This window comes from Ranitomeya imitator, chromosome 5, assembly GCF_032444005.1.
Source record: "Ranitomeya imitator isolate aRanImi1 chromosome 5, aRanImi1.pri, whole genome shotgun sequence".
In the NCBI taxonomy this organism is placed as follows: Eukaryota; Metazoa; Chordata; class Amphibia; order Anura; family Dendrobatidae; genus Ranitomeya; species Ranitomeya imitator.
Window position 1 is genome coordinate 416276726 of NC_091286.1, and position 15714 is coordinate 416292439.

At 41.5% G+C, this 15714-nt stretch overlaps 1 protein-coding gene across 12 annotated transcripts in view; it reads left to right on the forward strand.

Moving 5' to 3' along the window:
* Positions 1-15714, forward strand: part of LOC138638065 (latent-transforming growth factor beta-binding protein 4-like) — a 385781-nt gene that overhangs the window by 304074 nt on the left and 65993 nt on the right. For 11 of the 12 annotated variants that reach the window (XM_069727038.1, XM_069727040.1, XM_069727039.1 and 8 more), the window contains 2 exons: positions 523-642; positions 2859-2978. In XM_069727038.1, the coding sequence (XP_069583139.1) occupies positions 523-642; positions 2859-2978 (240 nt within the window). The remainder of the gene's footprint in view (positions 1-522; positions 643-2858; positions 2979-15714) is intronic. The other variant, XM_069727047.1, reaches the window with a different exon arrangement.

Here is a 15714-nt window from a genome sequence, read left to right on the forward strand (position 1 = left end):
TACAAAATGCAAAAATAAACAAAACCGCAGACAAAAAGGATGAGAACAGAGAAATGGTCTGTGGTTCTGCCCTACAGAACCACTACTTTATAATGGTTGTCTTGCTAATTACTTATCATTTCTACTGTTGTCTATTCCATTTGCACAACAGCAGGAGAAATTGATTCACAATCGGTGTTGCTTCATAACTGGACCGGTTGTTTTCCCAGAAGTCTGACTTGGAGTTACATTGTGTTGTTTAAGTGTTCCCCTTGTTTTTTTCAGCAATATAGCTTTATTTTTTATTTTAAAAAGTGGATGTCTGGGTACTGGACTATCCCTTTAATATAAGGTCGTGTAAATATTTTCTTGTTTGTGTAGAATGTCCTATCATTAGTACAATCTCATAGACTTTGACTGCAGTTTGTCCTATAGAATTTAGTATCATCCATTAATACTTTATGTCCTTATTGTAAAACAGTTGTGGATGAGCTCTTAATCACAGGCTTTAGTAATAAGTCATCATTTCTGTGTTGTGATCAGGTAACGGGTCATATTGTGCTGATATTGATGAATGTGGAGGAAAGAACAAGTGTTCAGCTGATGCCACCTGTACTAACACAGTGGGAAGTTATATCTGTACATGTAATGCTGGATACACAGGTAAGGACAATACATCAGCAATATGGGAAAGTAATGGAAATTAATAGTTTATTAAAGTTTTGTGTTTGTACAGAGATATAGATTTTTTTTACTTGAAGGGTAATTGAATAAATGATATATGTAGATTAAAACGTTTTTTTATTGCATCTACCTCTGATGTATCATGACAGGCAAAGCTCATGCCCACATATATAGGAACACCTCCACATATGACAATATCAAAGTTGTATTTTATTAGCAAACCTCAAAAGATATATACATGTGAAGAACAAAACACACAATACAGTTAAAAACACGTAAAATTTGCAATTATGCAAAAAATACCTATTCATGTGTCATGCCCTAGTATAGGGGAAATGACAGCCCACAAAACATGTGTCACCCACAACAAAGATGTCAAAATGATGTTGCTGCAAAACTATAGAAGATACAAACACTCATGGCCCCATTATGCAATATGCATGATAGTGTCAATATCACAGTACCATACAACCCAAAATAAGGTGCATAACTTTTAGTGCAATAAAATGTAGCAGTTCAAGACATCAAACACATGACATAAAATAGAAAGATTATGATTGGAGCTGTGGAGAGGGGCAGGGGGAGAGGGAACTAGAAAATACGAGGACCCATCCCCAAACCAAGTAGCTACTCTTTTCCCTGAGGAAGCCACAATCTAGGCGGCGATACTTGAGGGAACCTATCCCACATCTTGCCTCCTCACTTCTCATGACCTCATGCAATTTTTTTAGACTGTGGGTATGATAGGGTTTTTTGTCTGAGGTTTGGGTCCTTGTATTTTCTAGTTCCCTCTCCCCCTGCCGCTCTCCACAGCTCCAATCATAATCTTTCTATTTTGTCATGTGTTTGATGTCCTGAACTGCTACATTTTATTGCACTAAAAGTTATGCACCTTATTTTGGGTTGTATGGTACTGTGATATTGACACTATCATGCATATTGCATAATGGGGCCATGAGTGTTTGTATCTTCTATGGTTTTGCAGCAACATCATTTTGACATCTTTGTTGTGGGTGACACATGTTTTGTGGGCTGTCATTTCCCCTATACTAGGGCATGACACATGAATAGATATTTTTATGCATAATTGCAAATTTTACGTGTTTTTAACTGTATTGTGTGTTTTTGTTCTTCACATGTATATATCTTTTGAGGTTTGCTAATAAAATACAACTTTGATATTGTCATATGTGGAGGTGTTCCTATATATGTGGGCATGATCTTTGTCCTGCCTTTTCTCATGTATAATTCCAGGCCCACGGTGAACCTTCCCTCTTGGTATTTATTCGCGGTGCCCTCCATTTCATTTCCATTTATACCTCTGATATATCATTAGTTAACCCTTCATGACAAATGACGTACATCAGCGATATATGATAGTAATGGAAGTTAGTAGCTCATGTTACGGACATGCACACAGATGTAGCATCTTGTGACATAAAGTGAACCTGTCAGCAGGATTTTACTAAGTAAACTACAGACAGTGTCAGAAGCCATACAGACGAATATGTACGCAGAACAACACATAAAGACCCCCGCAGGCCACCCTGGAGCATGAGCATAACTGAAAACTACAAACAAAGATTAAACAACAACCACAAGACAGAATTCATCACCCAAGATATCATTGTAATCAGTATAACGGCGCCAACCTGACACTGTCTGTAGTATACTGAGCATAATCCTGCTGACAGGTTCCCTTTCACACACAATGAATTACCTGGAACATGATAACCTACAACTTTGTTCAGCGATGGTCACTGAATTGTCTACTAGTGGTTTCAGTTACTGGTTTCTGTATCACGATCCCTGGCTGCAACGTAGTATTTATATCACAATAGTAAATGCTCCATTTTTTTGTTATATTTGTGCATAAATGGACAGAACTTACCATACAGTGATAAACCTAAACCCTAACTTACAGGGTAATGGAATGAGAGGTTATGTAAGACAGCCCTGGCTTTTTGACCAATTTGTCGCTTCCTTCAGGCTTTCAGTAGATTTATCTGTAGTCTCCTCAAAACAAGAAAGCCTGTGCCAGGATATCTTGTCATATTTCATCTAGAACCTCGATGACTTAATGCTTCTATTTTTCAATAGCTGATTAGACAACGTATATAGAATAATACATTTTAGTTTCCACATTTATCTATAGTGTTACATCCTCAGTAAACTGAGCATTTTATATTGATCAGGTAACGGGACCCACTGTGATGATATTGATGAATGTGAGACCAATAATATCTGCTCACCTAATGCCACCTGCACTAACACAATAGGAAATTACACCTGTGCCTGTAATGATGGATTCTGGGGTGAGTTCTGATTTCTCCTTTGGCGCGATTGATCCGTATTAATAAATTTCTTTAGCTGCATTGAATACTGTAGTTAATGATGCAGCTCGATAACACCGGATACCACCAGAAATGTACACACCGTGGCGATATACCCTGAGGTTAATCACTATATTCAGAATTCTGCAGTGTCATATAAGGCCAGTATACAGACTGACGCTTTTCCTGTCAGTTTCTCTAAACAATGGTTGCTGCTAGTGGCAGCCATTTATGTTGTGTCTACGAATACAACCGGTCCTGTTCTGTGTAATCAAAACTGACAGCATGAAATATTAATGAGTGATAAAAACAAACAATAATATTACATTAGAATAAAATAATCCATACTGTTATTGTTTGTTTTATAGACTACATCCTGCGCCCTGCTGGGCAGCAACATAATGTAGCTAATATCATAGTCACATCTGACTGATAGTGTTATCTGTGGCGCAAACATAAACTCAAGGTATGGCCCCAATCCATTAAGCCTGGCGGTTTGTGTGCCAGTCTTAAGGTACCGTTACACTAAGCGACGCTGCAGCAATATAGACAACGAGCCGATCGCTGCAGCGTCGCTGTTTAGGTCGCTAGGAGACGTCAAACACAGCAACAGCAGAACGATGCAGGAGCGATCCAGTGACGTAGTTATCGTTCTCGCTGGTTGTTCGCTCCATGGAATTGTTGCTTTTCCTGTCAAACATGACGATACACGCCGACCTGACGACCAAATAAAGTTCTGGACTTCTAGCTCCGACCAGCGATGGCACAGCGGGATCCAGATCGCTGCTGCGTGTCAAACACAACGAGATCGCTATCCAGGACGCTGCAACGTCACGGATCGCTGTTGTTCTCGTTGTAAAGTTGCTCAGTGTGAAGGTACCTTTAGTGACGGACATGCAGGAATAAGATGCATCTAATTTATTAAAAGGCAGGTACCACTTGTGAATTTTGTGCATTTTATAAGCTTTGTGATCCTCACCAGAAATGTAACTGATTAGTTTTTACAGAAAAATAGTTTTTACTAAAAAGAAAAAAAATATTGAAATCAGTGTCAGAGAGCGTGTACCCATTTGTCACAAATTTTTGCATTGGTTGTGCAATCATTTTTGTGAACAAGCAAAATAATATAAAAAAAAATACAAAAGAAAATTCCCTAAAATACAGAAATTTAATGGTAACTGTCTATAATACAAAGTGTGCATGTCACAGCATGACTAATGGTGTTTGCAGCACCAGAAATGCGTGGTTGTTTCAGAATATTAAGTCTATGGTGAACGTCATCAGGATTTTAATTATGCATCAATAGAGGTTTTACATCCATGCTGCTGGATTTCTTTAAATTGCTCCTATATAATTAAACTAGCTGAAGAGCCCGACGTTGCCTGGGCATAGTAAATATCTGTGGTTAGTTATAGCACCTCACTTCTCTTATTTTCCCATCATGCCTCTCATTTTCCCAATCACATCTTTCATTTTCCCCCTCACATCTCTCATTTTCTCCCTCACACCTCTCATTTTCTCCCTCACTCCTCTCATTCCCCCCTAACACTTGTCATTTCAACTTCACATCTGTCATTTTCTGATCACTCTATTATTTTTCCTCACTCCTCTCATTTTGTACTCACACCTTTTCATTTTCACCTCACCCCTCTCATTTTCACCTCATCACCTCAGTATACAGTATACATGTTTGTCATCTCCCTTATATATAGTATACATCTGTATGTCATCTCCTGTATATAGTATATACCTGTATGTCATCTCCCCTGTATATATTATATACCTGCTGTGTGTCATCTACCCTATATATAGTATATACCTGAATGTCATCTCCTTCTATATATAGTATATACCTGTATGTCATCTCCTCCTGTATATAGTATATACCTGTGTGTCATCTCCCCTGTATATAGTATATATCTGTGTGTCATCTCCTCCTGTATATAGTATATACCTGCATGTCATCTTCTATATATAGCATATACCTGTATGTCATCTCCTCCTGTATATAGTATATACCTGTAGGTCATCTGCTCCTGTATATAGTATATACCTGTGTGTCATCTCCTCCTGTATATAGTATATACCTGTATGTCATCTCCTCCTGTATATATATGTACCTGTATGTCATCTCCTCCTCTATATAGTATATACCTGTGTGTCATCTCTCCTGTATATAGTATATATCTGTGTGTCATCTCCTCCTGTATATAGTATATACCTGTAGGTCATCTGCTCCTGTATTAAGTATATACCTGTGTGTCATCTCCTCCTGTATATAGTATATACCTGTGTGTCATCTCCTCCTGTATATAGTATGTACCTGTATGTCATCTCCTCTATATAGTATATACCTGTGTGTCATCTACCCTGTATATAGTATATACCTGTAGGTCATCTCCTCCTGTATATAGTATATACCTGTAGGTCATCTGCTCCTGTATATAGTATATACCTGTGTGTCATCTCCTCCTGTATATAGTATATACCTGTGTGTCATCTCTCCTGTATATAGTATATATCTGTGTGTCATCTCCTCCTGTATATAGTATATACCTGTAGGTCATCTCCTCCTGTATATAGTATATACCTGTAGGTCATCTTCTCCTGTATATAGTATATACCTGTAGGTCATCTGCTCCTGTGTATAGTATATACCTGTGTGTCATCTCCTCCTGTATATAGTATGTACCTGTATGTCATCTCCTCCTCTATATAGTATATACCTGTGTGTCATCTCTCCTGTATATAGTATATATCTGTGTGTCATCTCCTCCTGTATATAGTATATACCTGTGTGTCATCTCCTCCTGTATTAGACCTCGTTCACACGTTATTTGCTCAGTATTTTTACCTCAGTATTTGTAAGCTAAATTGGCAGCCTGATAAATCCCCAGCCAACAGGAAGCCCTCCCCCTGGCAGTATATATTAGCTCACACATACACATAATAGACAGGTCATGTGACTGACAGCTGCCGTATTTCCTATATGGTACATTTGTTGTAGTTTGTCTGCTCATTAATCAGATTTTTATTTTTGAAGGATAAGACCAGACTTGTGTGTGTTTTTGGGCGAGTTTCGTTTGTCAAGTTGTGTGTGTTGAGTTGTGTGTGGCGACATGCATGTAGCGACTTTTGTGAGATGAGTTTTGTGTGGCAACATGCGTGTAGCAACTTTTTGTTTGTCGAGTTGCATGTGACAGGTTAGTGTAGCAACTTGTGTGCAGCAAGTTTTGCGCATGGCGAGTTTTGCACGTGGCGAGTTTTGTGTGGTGCCTTTTGAGTATGTGCAAGTTTTGTGTGAGGCAAATTTTGCATGTGTTGCAACTTTTGTGCATGTGGCAATTTTTCCGCGTGTGCAAGTTTTGCGTGTGGCGAGTTTTCCATGAGGTGAGTTTTGCACTTGTGGCGAGTTTTGCAAGAGCCTAGTTTTTGCATGTGGCGAGTTCTGCGCGTGGCGAGTTTTGAGCGGCGACTTTTGTGTTTCGACTTTTATGTGGCGAAGTTGGAGAATGTGTGGTGAAATGTGTGCTGAGGGTGATATGTGTTCAAGCACGTGGTAGTGTGTGGCACATTTTGTGTGTGTGTTCATATCCCCGTGTGTGGTGAGTATCCCATGTCGGGGCCCCACCTTAGCAACTGTACGGTATATACTCTTTGGCGCCATCGCTCTCACTCTTTACGTCCCCCTTGTTCACATCTGGCAGCTGTCAATTTGCCTCCAACACTTTTCCTTTCATTTTTTCCCATTATGTAGATAGGGGCAAAATTGTTTGGTGAATTGGAAAGCACGGGGTTAAAATTTCACCTCACAACATAGCCTATGACGCTCTCAGGGTCCGGACGTGTGACTGTGCAAAATTTTGTGGCTGTAGCTGCGACGGTGCAGATGCCAATCCCGGACATACACACATACACACACACACACATTCAGCTTTATATATATATATATATATATATATATATATATATATATATATGTGTGTGTGTGTGTGTGAAGTAACCATAAAGGGATTCATGCAGCAATGCCAAAAAAGAAAAAAAATCAGTGCCACAGAACAGAAGCTGTATATAGGGCCACACAGCTGCAGTTTTTGGGGCACCAAGTGGAGAATAATAAGTTCAAAGTGCAATTTGCAAACTTTTTTTATTATTTTTAAATTGTAAAATTTTAAAGAGTAAAATAAAAATAATAATGAGAAAAATTCAGACAAAATGTTAAAAAATTGCACGTTACTATGTTAGTTTGCAGTTCTTTGCAGACTATATGTAATCTGGACATGGTACTCTGATGCTGCCTGTGATGCTATATTCTAGCTCTATGTCATCACTTACCAAGATCGTAAAGCTCCATTTATTAGTAAACAATATATTTCATATCTCTTTTACCTTCTTGTAATGTTTCATTTAATGAAATCCACTGCTATGACATTCATGAATGTGTAACCATTAATGTCTGCTCACCTGATGCTACTAGCACAAACACAATAGGAAGTTACACGTGTACAGTATATACACTGCTCAAAAATAAAGGGAACACTAAAATACCACATCCTAGATATCAATGAATTAAATATTCTAGTTGCAAATCTTTATTCATTACATAGTGGAATGCGTTGAGAACAATAAAACATAAAAATTATCAATGCAACTCTAAATTAATATCCCATGGACGCCTGTATTTGCAATTAAACTCAAAATCAATATGGAAAAATCAAATTACAGGCTGATCCAGCTTCAGTTGAAATGCCTCAAAGCAAGGAAATGATGCTCAGTAGTGTGTGTGACCTCCAAGTGCCTCTATGACCCCCATACTATGCCTGGGCATGGTCTGCATGAGGCAGCGGATGTTCTCCTGAGGTATCTCCTCCCAAACCTGAAATAATGCATCATTAAATTCCAGAACAGTCTGTGGTGTAGCATGGTGTTGGTGGATGGAACATGATGTCCCAGATGTGCTCGATTTTATTCAGGTCTGTGTAAGGGCAGGTCAGTCCATGGCATCAATGCCTTCATGACGCAGCTAATGAGTGTTAGCATTGTCATGCATCAGAAGGAACCCAGGATCCAGTACACCTGCATATGGTCTCACAATAGGTCTGAGGATTTCATCCCGGTGAATAATGGCAGTAAGAGTGATTAGCACATGGAGGGCTGTGCAGGCATCAAAAAAAGTGCTTTCCCACATAGCTACTGACCCACTGCCAAACTGGTCATGCTGTTGGATGTTGCAGGCGGCTGAACATTCTCCACAGCATTTCCAGACTCTGTCACATCTGTCACATGTGTTCAGTATGAACCTTCTCTCATCTGTGAAGAGCACAGGGCACCAATGTTGAATCTGCCAATCTTGTTGTTCTTTGCAATTGTCAGTCTCCCTGTTCAGTGTTGGGCTGTAAGTATAACACCTATATGTGCACATTGGGCCCTCATACCAGCCTCATGTATTCCGATTCTGACAATTTGAGCAGACACATGGATGTTAGTGGCCTGCTGGAAGTCATTTTGTAGGGCTCTGGCACTGCTCCTCCTGTTCCTCTTTGCACAAAGGAGATAGACATCCTGCTGGGTTGTTGCCCTCCTACGGCCCTCTCAAAATCTCCTGGTGTACTGGTCTGTCTCCTGGTATCAACTTAATTCTCATGACACTGCGCTGACAGACATAGCTCCCCTTCTTGCCACAGCTCGCATTGATGTGCCATCTTGGATGATCTGCACTACCTGAGCAATGTATGTGGGTTGTAGACACCACATCATGCTACTGTACAGAACCTCTAGCAGTGAGAGCAATTACAAAATGCAAAAGTGACCAAAACAACAGCAAAAAAGGATGAGAATAGAGAAATGATCTGTGTTCACTCCCTGCAGAACCACTCCTTTTTAGCGGTTGTTTTGCTAATTGCCTATCATTTATACCTGTTTTCTGTTCCATTTGCACAACAGCAGGATAAATTGGTCCACAATTAGTGTTGCTTCATAACTGTACAGGTTGATTTCATAGTAGTGTGATTGACTTGGAGTTACATTGTGTCTTTTAAGTGTTCCCTTTCTTGTTTGAGCAGTATATATATATATATATATATATATATATATATATATATATATTGTGATGTAGCGATATCTTCGCTGTGCAGTGAATAGGCAGTGACCCATATAAAGTTCAAATAAAGTCTTGTTTATTTCACAGCGTACTCACAAATCGGAAAAGTAAGCAAACAAGTCCTTCGGTATGCAGCCGGGAAAAACAAAGTCCATCCACAATCCGTTGCCGTGGTCGTATTACACCACTGTGTACGCCGGGGTGTCAGGCTTTTCAGGCTCTGTCTGGCCCGTAATACAATCCAACAAAGGGTCCCAATTATATCATTGTGTCAACAAGGTTCTATAAAAATCCAACACATCAGTCTTCCACTAGTCACAAGAAAAGACTAAAACACAATATTTGTCATAATAAAATTATCATAATATTTATTGATAATTAAAAAGTGAAACAAAAAATAAGTAAAGAAGAACAATTCTCCCAGATAGCGGAACAGATTTTACAACATGGCCACAAAACAAAAAACACACCTGAAAATATCCTGGGCTCACTGCTAAAGACAGCCTGTGTGATTTAAATATACCTGTCAGCTGGACACCAAAATCTCACATGTGTCCTGCTTAACAATGACAGGAGGTGTTATATACCTTGAATGCTGCACATGATTTTGTCACCGCCCGAGGCATATGACTCACACATAAGCTGCCCCAAAGTAAACACCTAAATAAATGCCAAACAAAAAGCTGATCCAAGTGAGCAACACATAACTTACATAGTGTATTGCCCGTTTCCGTTCCTTTACCCCGACGCGCGTTTCGTAACACTTCCTCAGGGGGCGTGTCGGGGTAGAGGGACGCCGGACTTATATACAAAACCTCCGCCAATCAAAACTAAAATGCAGGACGCTAGCGTCTGTGTAGTCCTGGAAACTGGAAAGCGCTGACAGCATCTGCTGCACACCGGAAATGACCTCACCATCCCCGGGCGGTGGACCGCAAACACTCAGGCGCTCAATAATGAGCGCTGTGCGTGTCAGCCAGTCCCGAGTGCCGGAGATGTACGAGGTCAGTGCCCAGCCAGATAGAAGGCAGCGCATGTCACCAGACTAACACAGACGTATAATATGCAGAGAATCTATACCGCTTATACAATAATCCTGTTTATAATAAATAAATATGTACAGTTAAAAACCATACCCTAGCTAAGAATAATAAATAGATACATATACATTCCATATATACATGAATAAATAATACATAATCCCTATTATGACATAAAGTGCTATAACAGTACATGATCAATAAGGTGCAAAATACTATAAAAAAATTACCATAAAGTGTAAACCTAGATCTATGCTTAGTAATGGATTAATCAATCCTGAATAAGAAAAGTGCTAAATAGAAATATACTATAAATCAAAATTCATAACAAAACATCTAACATTATAATTAATGAGTTATATTAATAATATATTACATATATAAAGTGTAAAAAAAGACAGAATAATGCTAATGAGCATTAACATCTACACAAAAATACATATGGAATAAATTCATAGGGTAATAACAGGAAACAAATAGCAATTTCTCAATAAAAAATTATTAGATGTCTTCAATCTTGAAAGATGTATCAACGATTCGACTACTCCGCTCCAATTGATGTCCCGAAACAGCTTGGGTGGGGGAAGAATATTGCACAAAGTCCAGGTATCATAATATAGATATAATATAAGAACTAGAAAAGAAGAAAAAACTGTTAAAATCCTAAAATACCATCACCATTAAATGTCCCAAAACCCCTAAAAAATACACTAAGCCCATATGTTGGTATTAATCTAGAAAGGCCGAAAAACCAAAATTCTCATTGAGACCTTGAGGGGCTATGCTCCCTAGTCTATATATCCACTTACTTTCCAACCTCACCAAATTTCTGTCTGGCCCGTGTTGCTCCACACGGAAAGAGCTCCTCATAAGCCTCCTGCTAGGTCTGACTCCCAGACCAACACTGACACACCCAAACTCTCTTGCAGGGTTCTTTTTTCTATCCTCCAGATTCTATGGCCATGGGCCACTATAAGATCTGGGCTGGAGGAAACGGCCCCACTACCTTCCTGCAGTCCGTTTAAAAAATAAAAGCCCATACCGGGTTTTCCTGAATAATTTCTGTGTCAAATAACTTGATCCAGTTCACACTCACTTTTATTCTTCCCTGTGTCTCACAGGCAAACCTGCTGTGAGCACAGGGCACTCCAGCGGATCTAATATGCTTCTAAGCACATCCTGGGGGATACATAGCGACCCTCGCTTATGACACCGGTCACTGCCTCACATACCCCCCCCTCTGTTCAGACTTGTGGGGTTGAATATTTGTCAGCATACATGGTGCCTGTGACAGGGCATCGGCAATTCCCTGTGATTTCCCAGCCCAATGTTCCACAGAGAAGCTGAAGTTTTGTAGGGACAAGAACCATCTGGTGACTCGGGCATTCCTCTCTTTTGCATTTCTCATCCAGATAAGGGGTGAATGGTCTGTTACCAACCGAAACTGACGCCCAAGCAAATAGTAGTGTAGAGACTCCAAGGCCCATTTAATCGCCAAGCACTCCTTCTCCACTACGCTATAATTTTTCTCTGCCGGGGTCAGTTTCCTGCTTAAATAGGTGACTGGATGCTCATCCCCGTTCACCTCTTGCGACAGCACCGCTCCTAAGCCTACCTCTGAAGCATCAGTTTGCACAACAAAGGTTTTCTTGAAGTCGGGGCTGATGAGGACCGGCTGTCCACACAACGCCGACTTCAGGGACTGGAAAGCTTCCTCTGCTTGAGGATTCCACTTGACCATCACCGTTTTCTTCCCTTTTAACAGGTCCGTTAGGGAAGCCAATTTACCAGCAAAATTGGGTATATACCCAATGATGCCAAGGAATGCCCTCACTTGTTTGGTACTTAAGGGCTTGGGCCAGTTTTGAATGGCCTCAATTTTGTTCACTTGAGGTTTGATAAACCCCCGGCCGATCACGTATCCCAAGTACCGGGCTTCCGTGAGACCGATCGCGCATTTCTTTGGGTTTGCTGTTAACCCTGCGGCTCTAAGAGACTCCAGCACTGCTTGTACCTGGGACAGATGGGTATCCAAGTCGGTACTAAAGATGACTATGTCATCCAAATAGGCCGACGCGTAATCTCTATGTGGCGCTAACACGATGTCCATCAGCCCCTGGAATGTGGCCGGAGCCCCATGTAACCCAAAAGGTAAGACAACGTATTGATAGAGACCCTCTGGGGTTATAAAAGCAGTCTTTTCTTTAGCTGACTCTGTTAAGGTAACCTGCCAGTAACCTTTCGTGAGATCCAGCTTGGTGAAGTACTGGGCCTTCCCCAGTCTCTCAATTAGCTCGTCCACCCGTGGCATGGGGTACAGGTCAAATTTTGACACTTCATTTAACTTCCTAAAGTCATTACAGAAGCGTAATGACCCATCAGGTTTTGGTATTAGTACAATGGGGCTAGCCCACTCACTTCGGGACTCCTCAATGACTCCCAACTGAAGCATTTGCTTTACCTCGGCCGCGATGGCTTGCCTTGTGGCTTCTGACACTCTGTACGGTTTCATCCGCACCTTTACCCGGGGCTCAGTGACAATGTCATGCTGAATCACTGAGGGTCGCCCCGGCAGCTCTGAGAATACATCCATATTCTGCTGTACCAAAGCTCGAGCCTCCCGCCGCTGCTGTTTTGTGAGGGCATCATTGACTTTTACCTCACACCTGGCTGTGTCCTTGGCCAGGGCCAGTGGGACCTCCGATTGTATGACCGTAGTTGCATCTGTGACCAAACATTCTCGGTCCTTCCAGGCCTTTAGCAGGTTTACATGGTATAACTGCTCGGGTTTTCTTTTCCCGGGTTGGTACACTTTGTAATTCACTTCCCCCACCTTCCCCCGTATCTCATAAGGCCCTTGCCACTTGGCCCTGAGTTTACTCTCTGGGGTGGGTACTAGTAACAACACCCGGTCTCCTTCTTTAAAGGTCCTGACCGTGGCCCTTTTATTATATGTACGGCTCTAAGCGGCCTGGGCATCCAACAGATGCTCCTTTACTATGGGTTGCACGACTGTTGTGAATTCTGTTGTCAGGCTCCCTCCTGTAGTCATGAATGGTACTTCGGCTGGTTCTGTCCATGGACTTTCTCTGGTGCCTGTGGGTGTTTCTAAGTTTCCTTCCACAGGTTAGTGGGCTGCTCTATTTAACTCCACTTAGATCTTTGCCCCATGCCAGCTGTCAATGTTGTACTATGGCTCTTGTTCGCTCCTGGATCGTTCTGAGTTCCTGTTGCTCCAGCAGAAGCTAAGTTCCTCTGTGCTATTTTGCTTGTTTGCTATTTTTTCTGTCCAGCTTGCTTTTGTCAATATTGCCTTGCTTGCTGGAAGCTCTGGGACGTAGAGGGGCGCCTCCCGCACCGTGAGTCGGTGCGGAAGGTATTTTTCCCTGCACTCTCTGCGTGTTTTTTTGTAGGTTTTTGTGCTGACGGCAAAGTAACCTTTTCTATCCTCGGTCTGTTTAATAAGTCGGGCCTCACTTTGCTAAATCTATTTCATCTCTGTGTTTGTATTTTCTTTTGGGGAATTTCTCTGAGGCAAGGTAGGCTTTATTTTCTATCTTCAGGGCTAGCTAGTTTCTTAGGCTGTGCCGAGTTGCATAGGGAGAGTTAGGCGCAATCCATGGCTATTTCTAGTGTGTTTTAATAGGTTTAGGGATTGCGGTCAGCAGAGTTCCCACGTCCCAGAGCTCGTCCTATTATCAGTAACAATCAGGTCCATTATTTGTCCAAACCACCGGATCATAACAGTACAGCTGGCCAAAAGTATTGATGCATCTCAATAGAGGGATAAGTGAAGCTCTGAGACCATTTTTTTTTCTTTGCAGCGTGTTCTGTCTCACTTTTCCCCTTTACCTCTGGGTGGTTCAGAACACAGGTGTAGACATGGACATTCAAGGTCTGTTCTCTTGGATGGATAATCTCACTACAAAGGTACAAAACATTCAAGATTTTGTGGTTCAGAATCCGATGTCAGAGCCTAGGATTCCAATTCCTGATTTATTTTTTGGTGATAGATCTAAGTTCTTGAATTTCAAAAATAATTGTAAATTGTTTCTAGCTTTGAAACCTCGCTCCTCAGGTGATCCTGTGCAACAGGTAAGGATCATTATTTCCTTATTACGTGGTGACCCTCAAGACTGGGCATTTTCCCTTGCGCCAGGAGACCCGGCATTGCGTGATGTAGATGCGTTTTTCCTGGCGCTCGGATTGCTTTATGACGAACCTAATTCAGTGGATCAGGCAGAAAAAATCTTGCTGGCTCTATGTCAGGGTCAGGATGAAGCAGAGATATATTGTCAGAAGTTTAGAAAGTGGTCTGTGCTCACTCAGTGGAATGTATGTGCCCTGGCAGCAATCTTCAGAAAGGGTCTCTCTGAAGCCCTTAAAGATGTCATGGTGGGATTTCCCATGCCTGCTGGTCTGAATGAGTCTATGTCTTTGGCTATTCAGATCGATCGGCGCTTGCGTGAACGTAAAACTGTGCACCATTTGGCAGTACTATCTGAGCATGGGCCTGAGCCTATGCAGTGTGATAGGACTTTGACCAGAGCTGAACGGCAGGAACACAGACGTCAGAATGGACTGTGTTTTTACTGTGGTGACTCCACTCATGCTATTTCCGATTGTCCTAAGCGCACTAAGCGGTTCGCTAAGTCTGCCACCATTGGTACGGTACAGTCTAAATTTCTTTTGTCCGTTACTCTAATTTGCTCTTTGTCGTCCTATTCTGTTATGGCATTTGTGGATTCAGGCGCTGCCCTGAATTTGATGGACTTGGAGTATGCTAGGCGCTGTGGTTTTTTCTTGGAGCCCTTGCAGCATCCTATTCCATTGAGAGGAATTGATGCTACGCCTTTGGCCAAGAATAAGCCTCAGTACTGGACCCAATTGACCATGTGCATGGCTCCTGCACATCAGGAGGATATCCATTTTTTGGTGTTACATAATCTGCATGATGTGGTCGTTTTAGGGTTACCATGGCTACAGGTCCATAATCCAGTATTGGACTGGAAATCTATGTCTGTGTCCAGCTGGGGTTGCCAGGGGGTACATTGTGATGTTCCATTTTTGTCAATTTCGTCTTCTACTCCTTCTGAAGTTCCGGAGTTTTTGTCGGATTATCAGGATGTATTTGATGAGCCCAAAGCCAGTGCCCTACCTCCTCATAGGGATTGCGATTGTGCAATTAATTTGATTCCTGGTAGTAAGTTTCCTAAGGGCCGATTGTTCAATTTATCTGTGCCAGAACACGCCGCTATGTGGAGTTATATAAAGGAATCCTTGGAGAAAGGCCATATTCGCCCATCGTCATCACCGTTGGGAGCAGGGTTCTTTTTTGTGGCCAAGAAGGATGGTTCTTTGAGACCTTGTATTGATTACCGCCTTCTTAATAAAATTACTGTCAAATTTCAGTATCCTTTGCCGTTGCTGTCCGACTTGTTTGCTCGTATTAAATGGGCTAGTTGGTTTACCAAGATAGACCTTCGAGGGGCGTATAATCTTGTGCGTATTAAACGGGGCGATGAATGGAAAACAGCATTTAATACGCCCGAGGGCCATTTTGAGTACCTGGTGATGC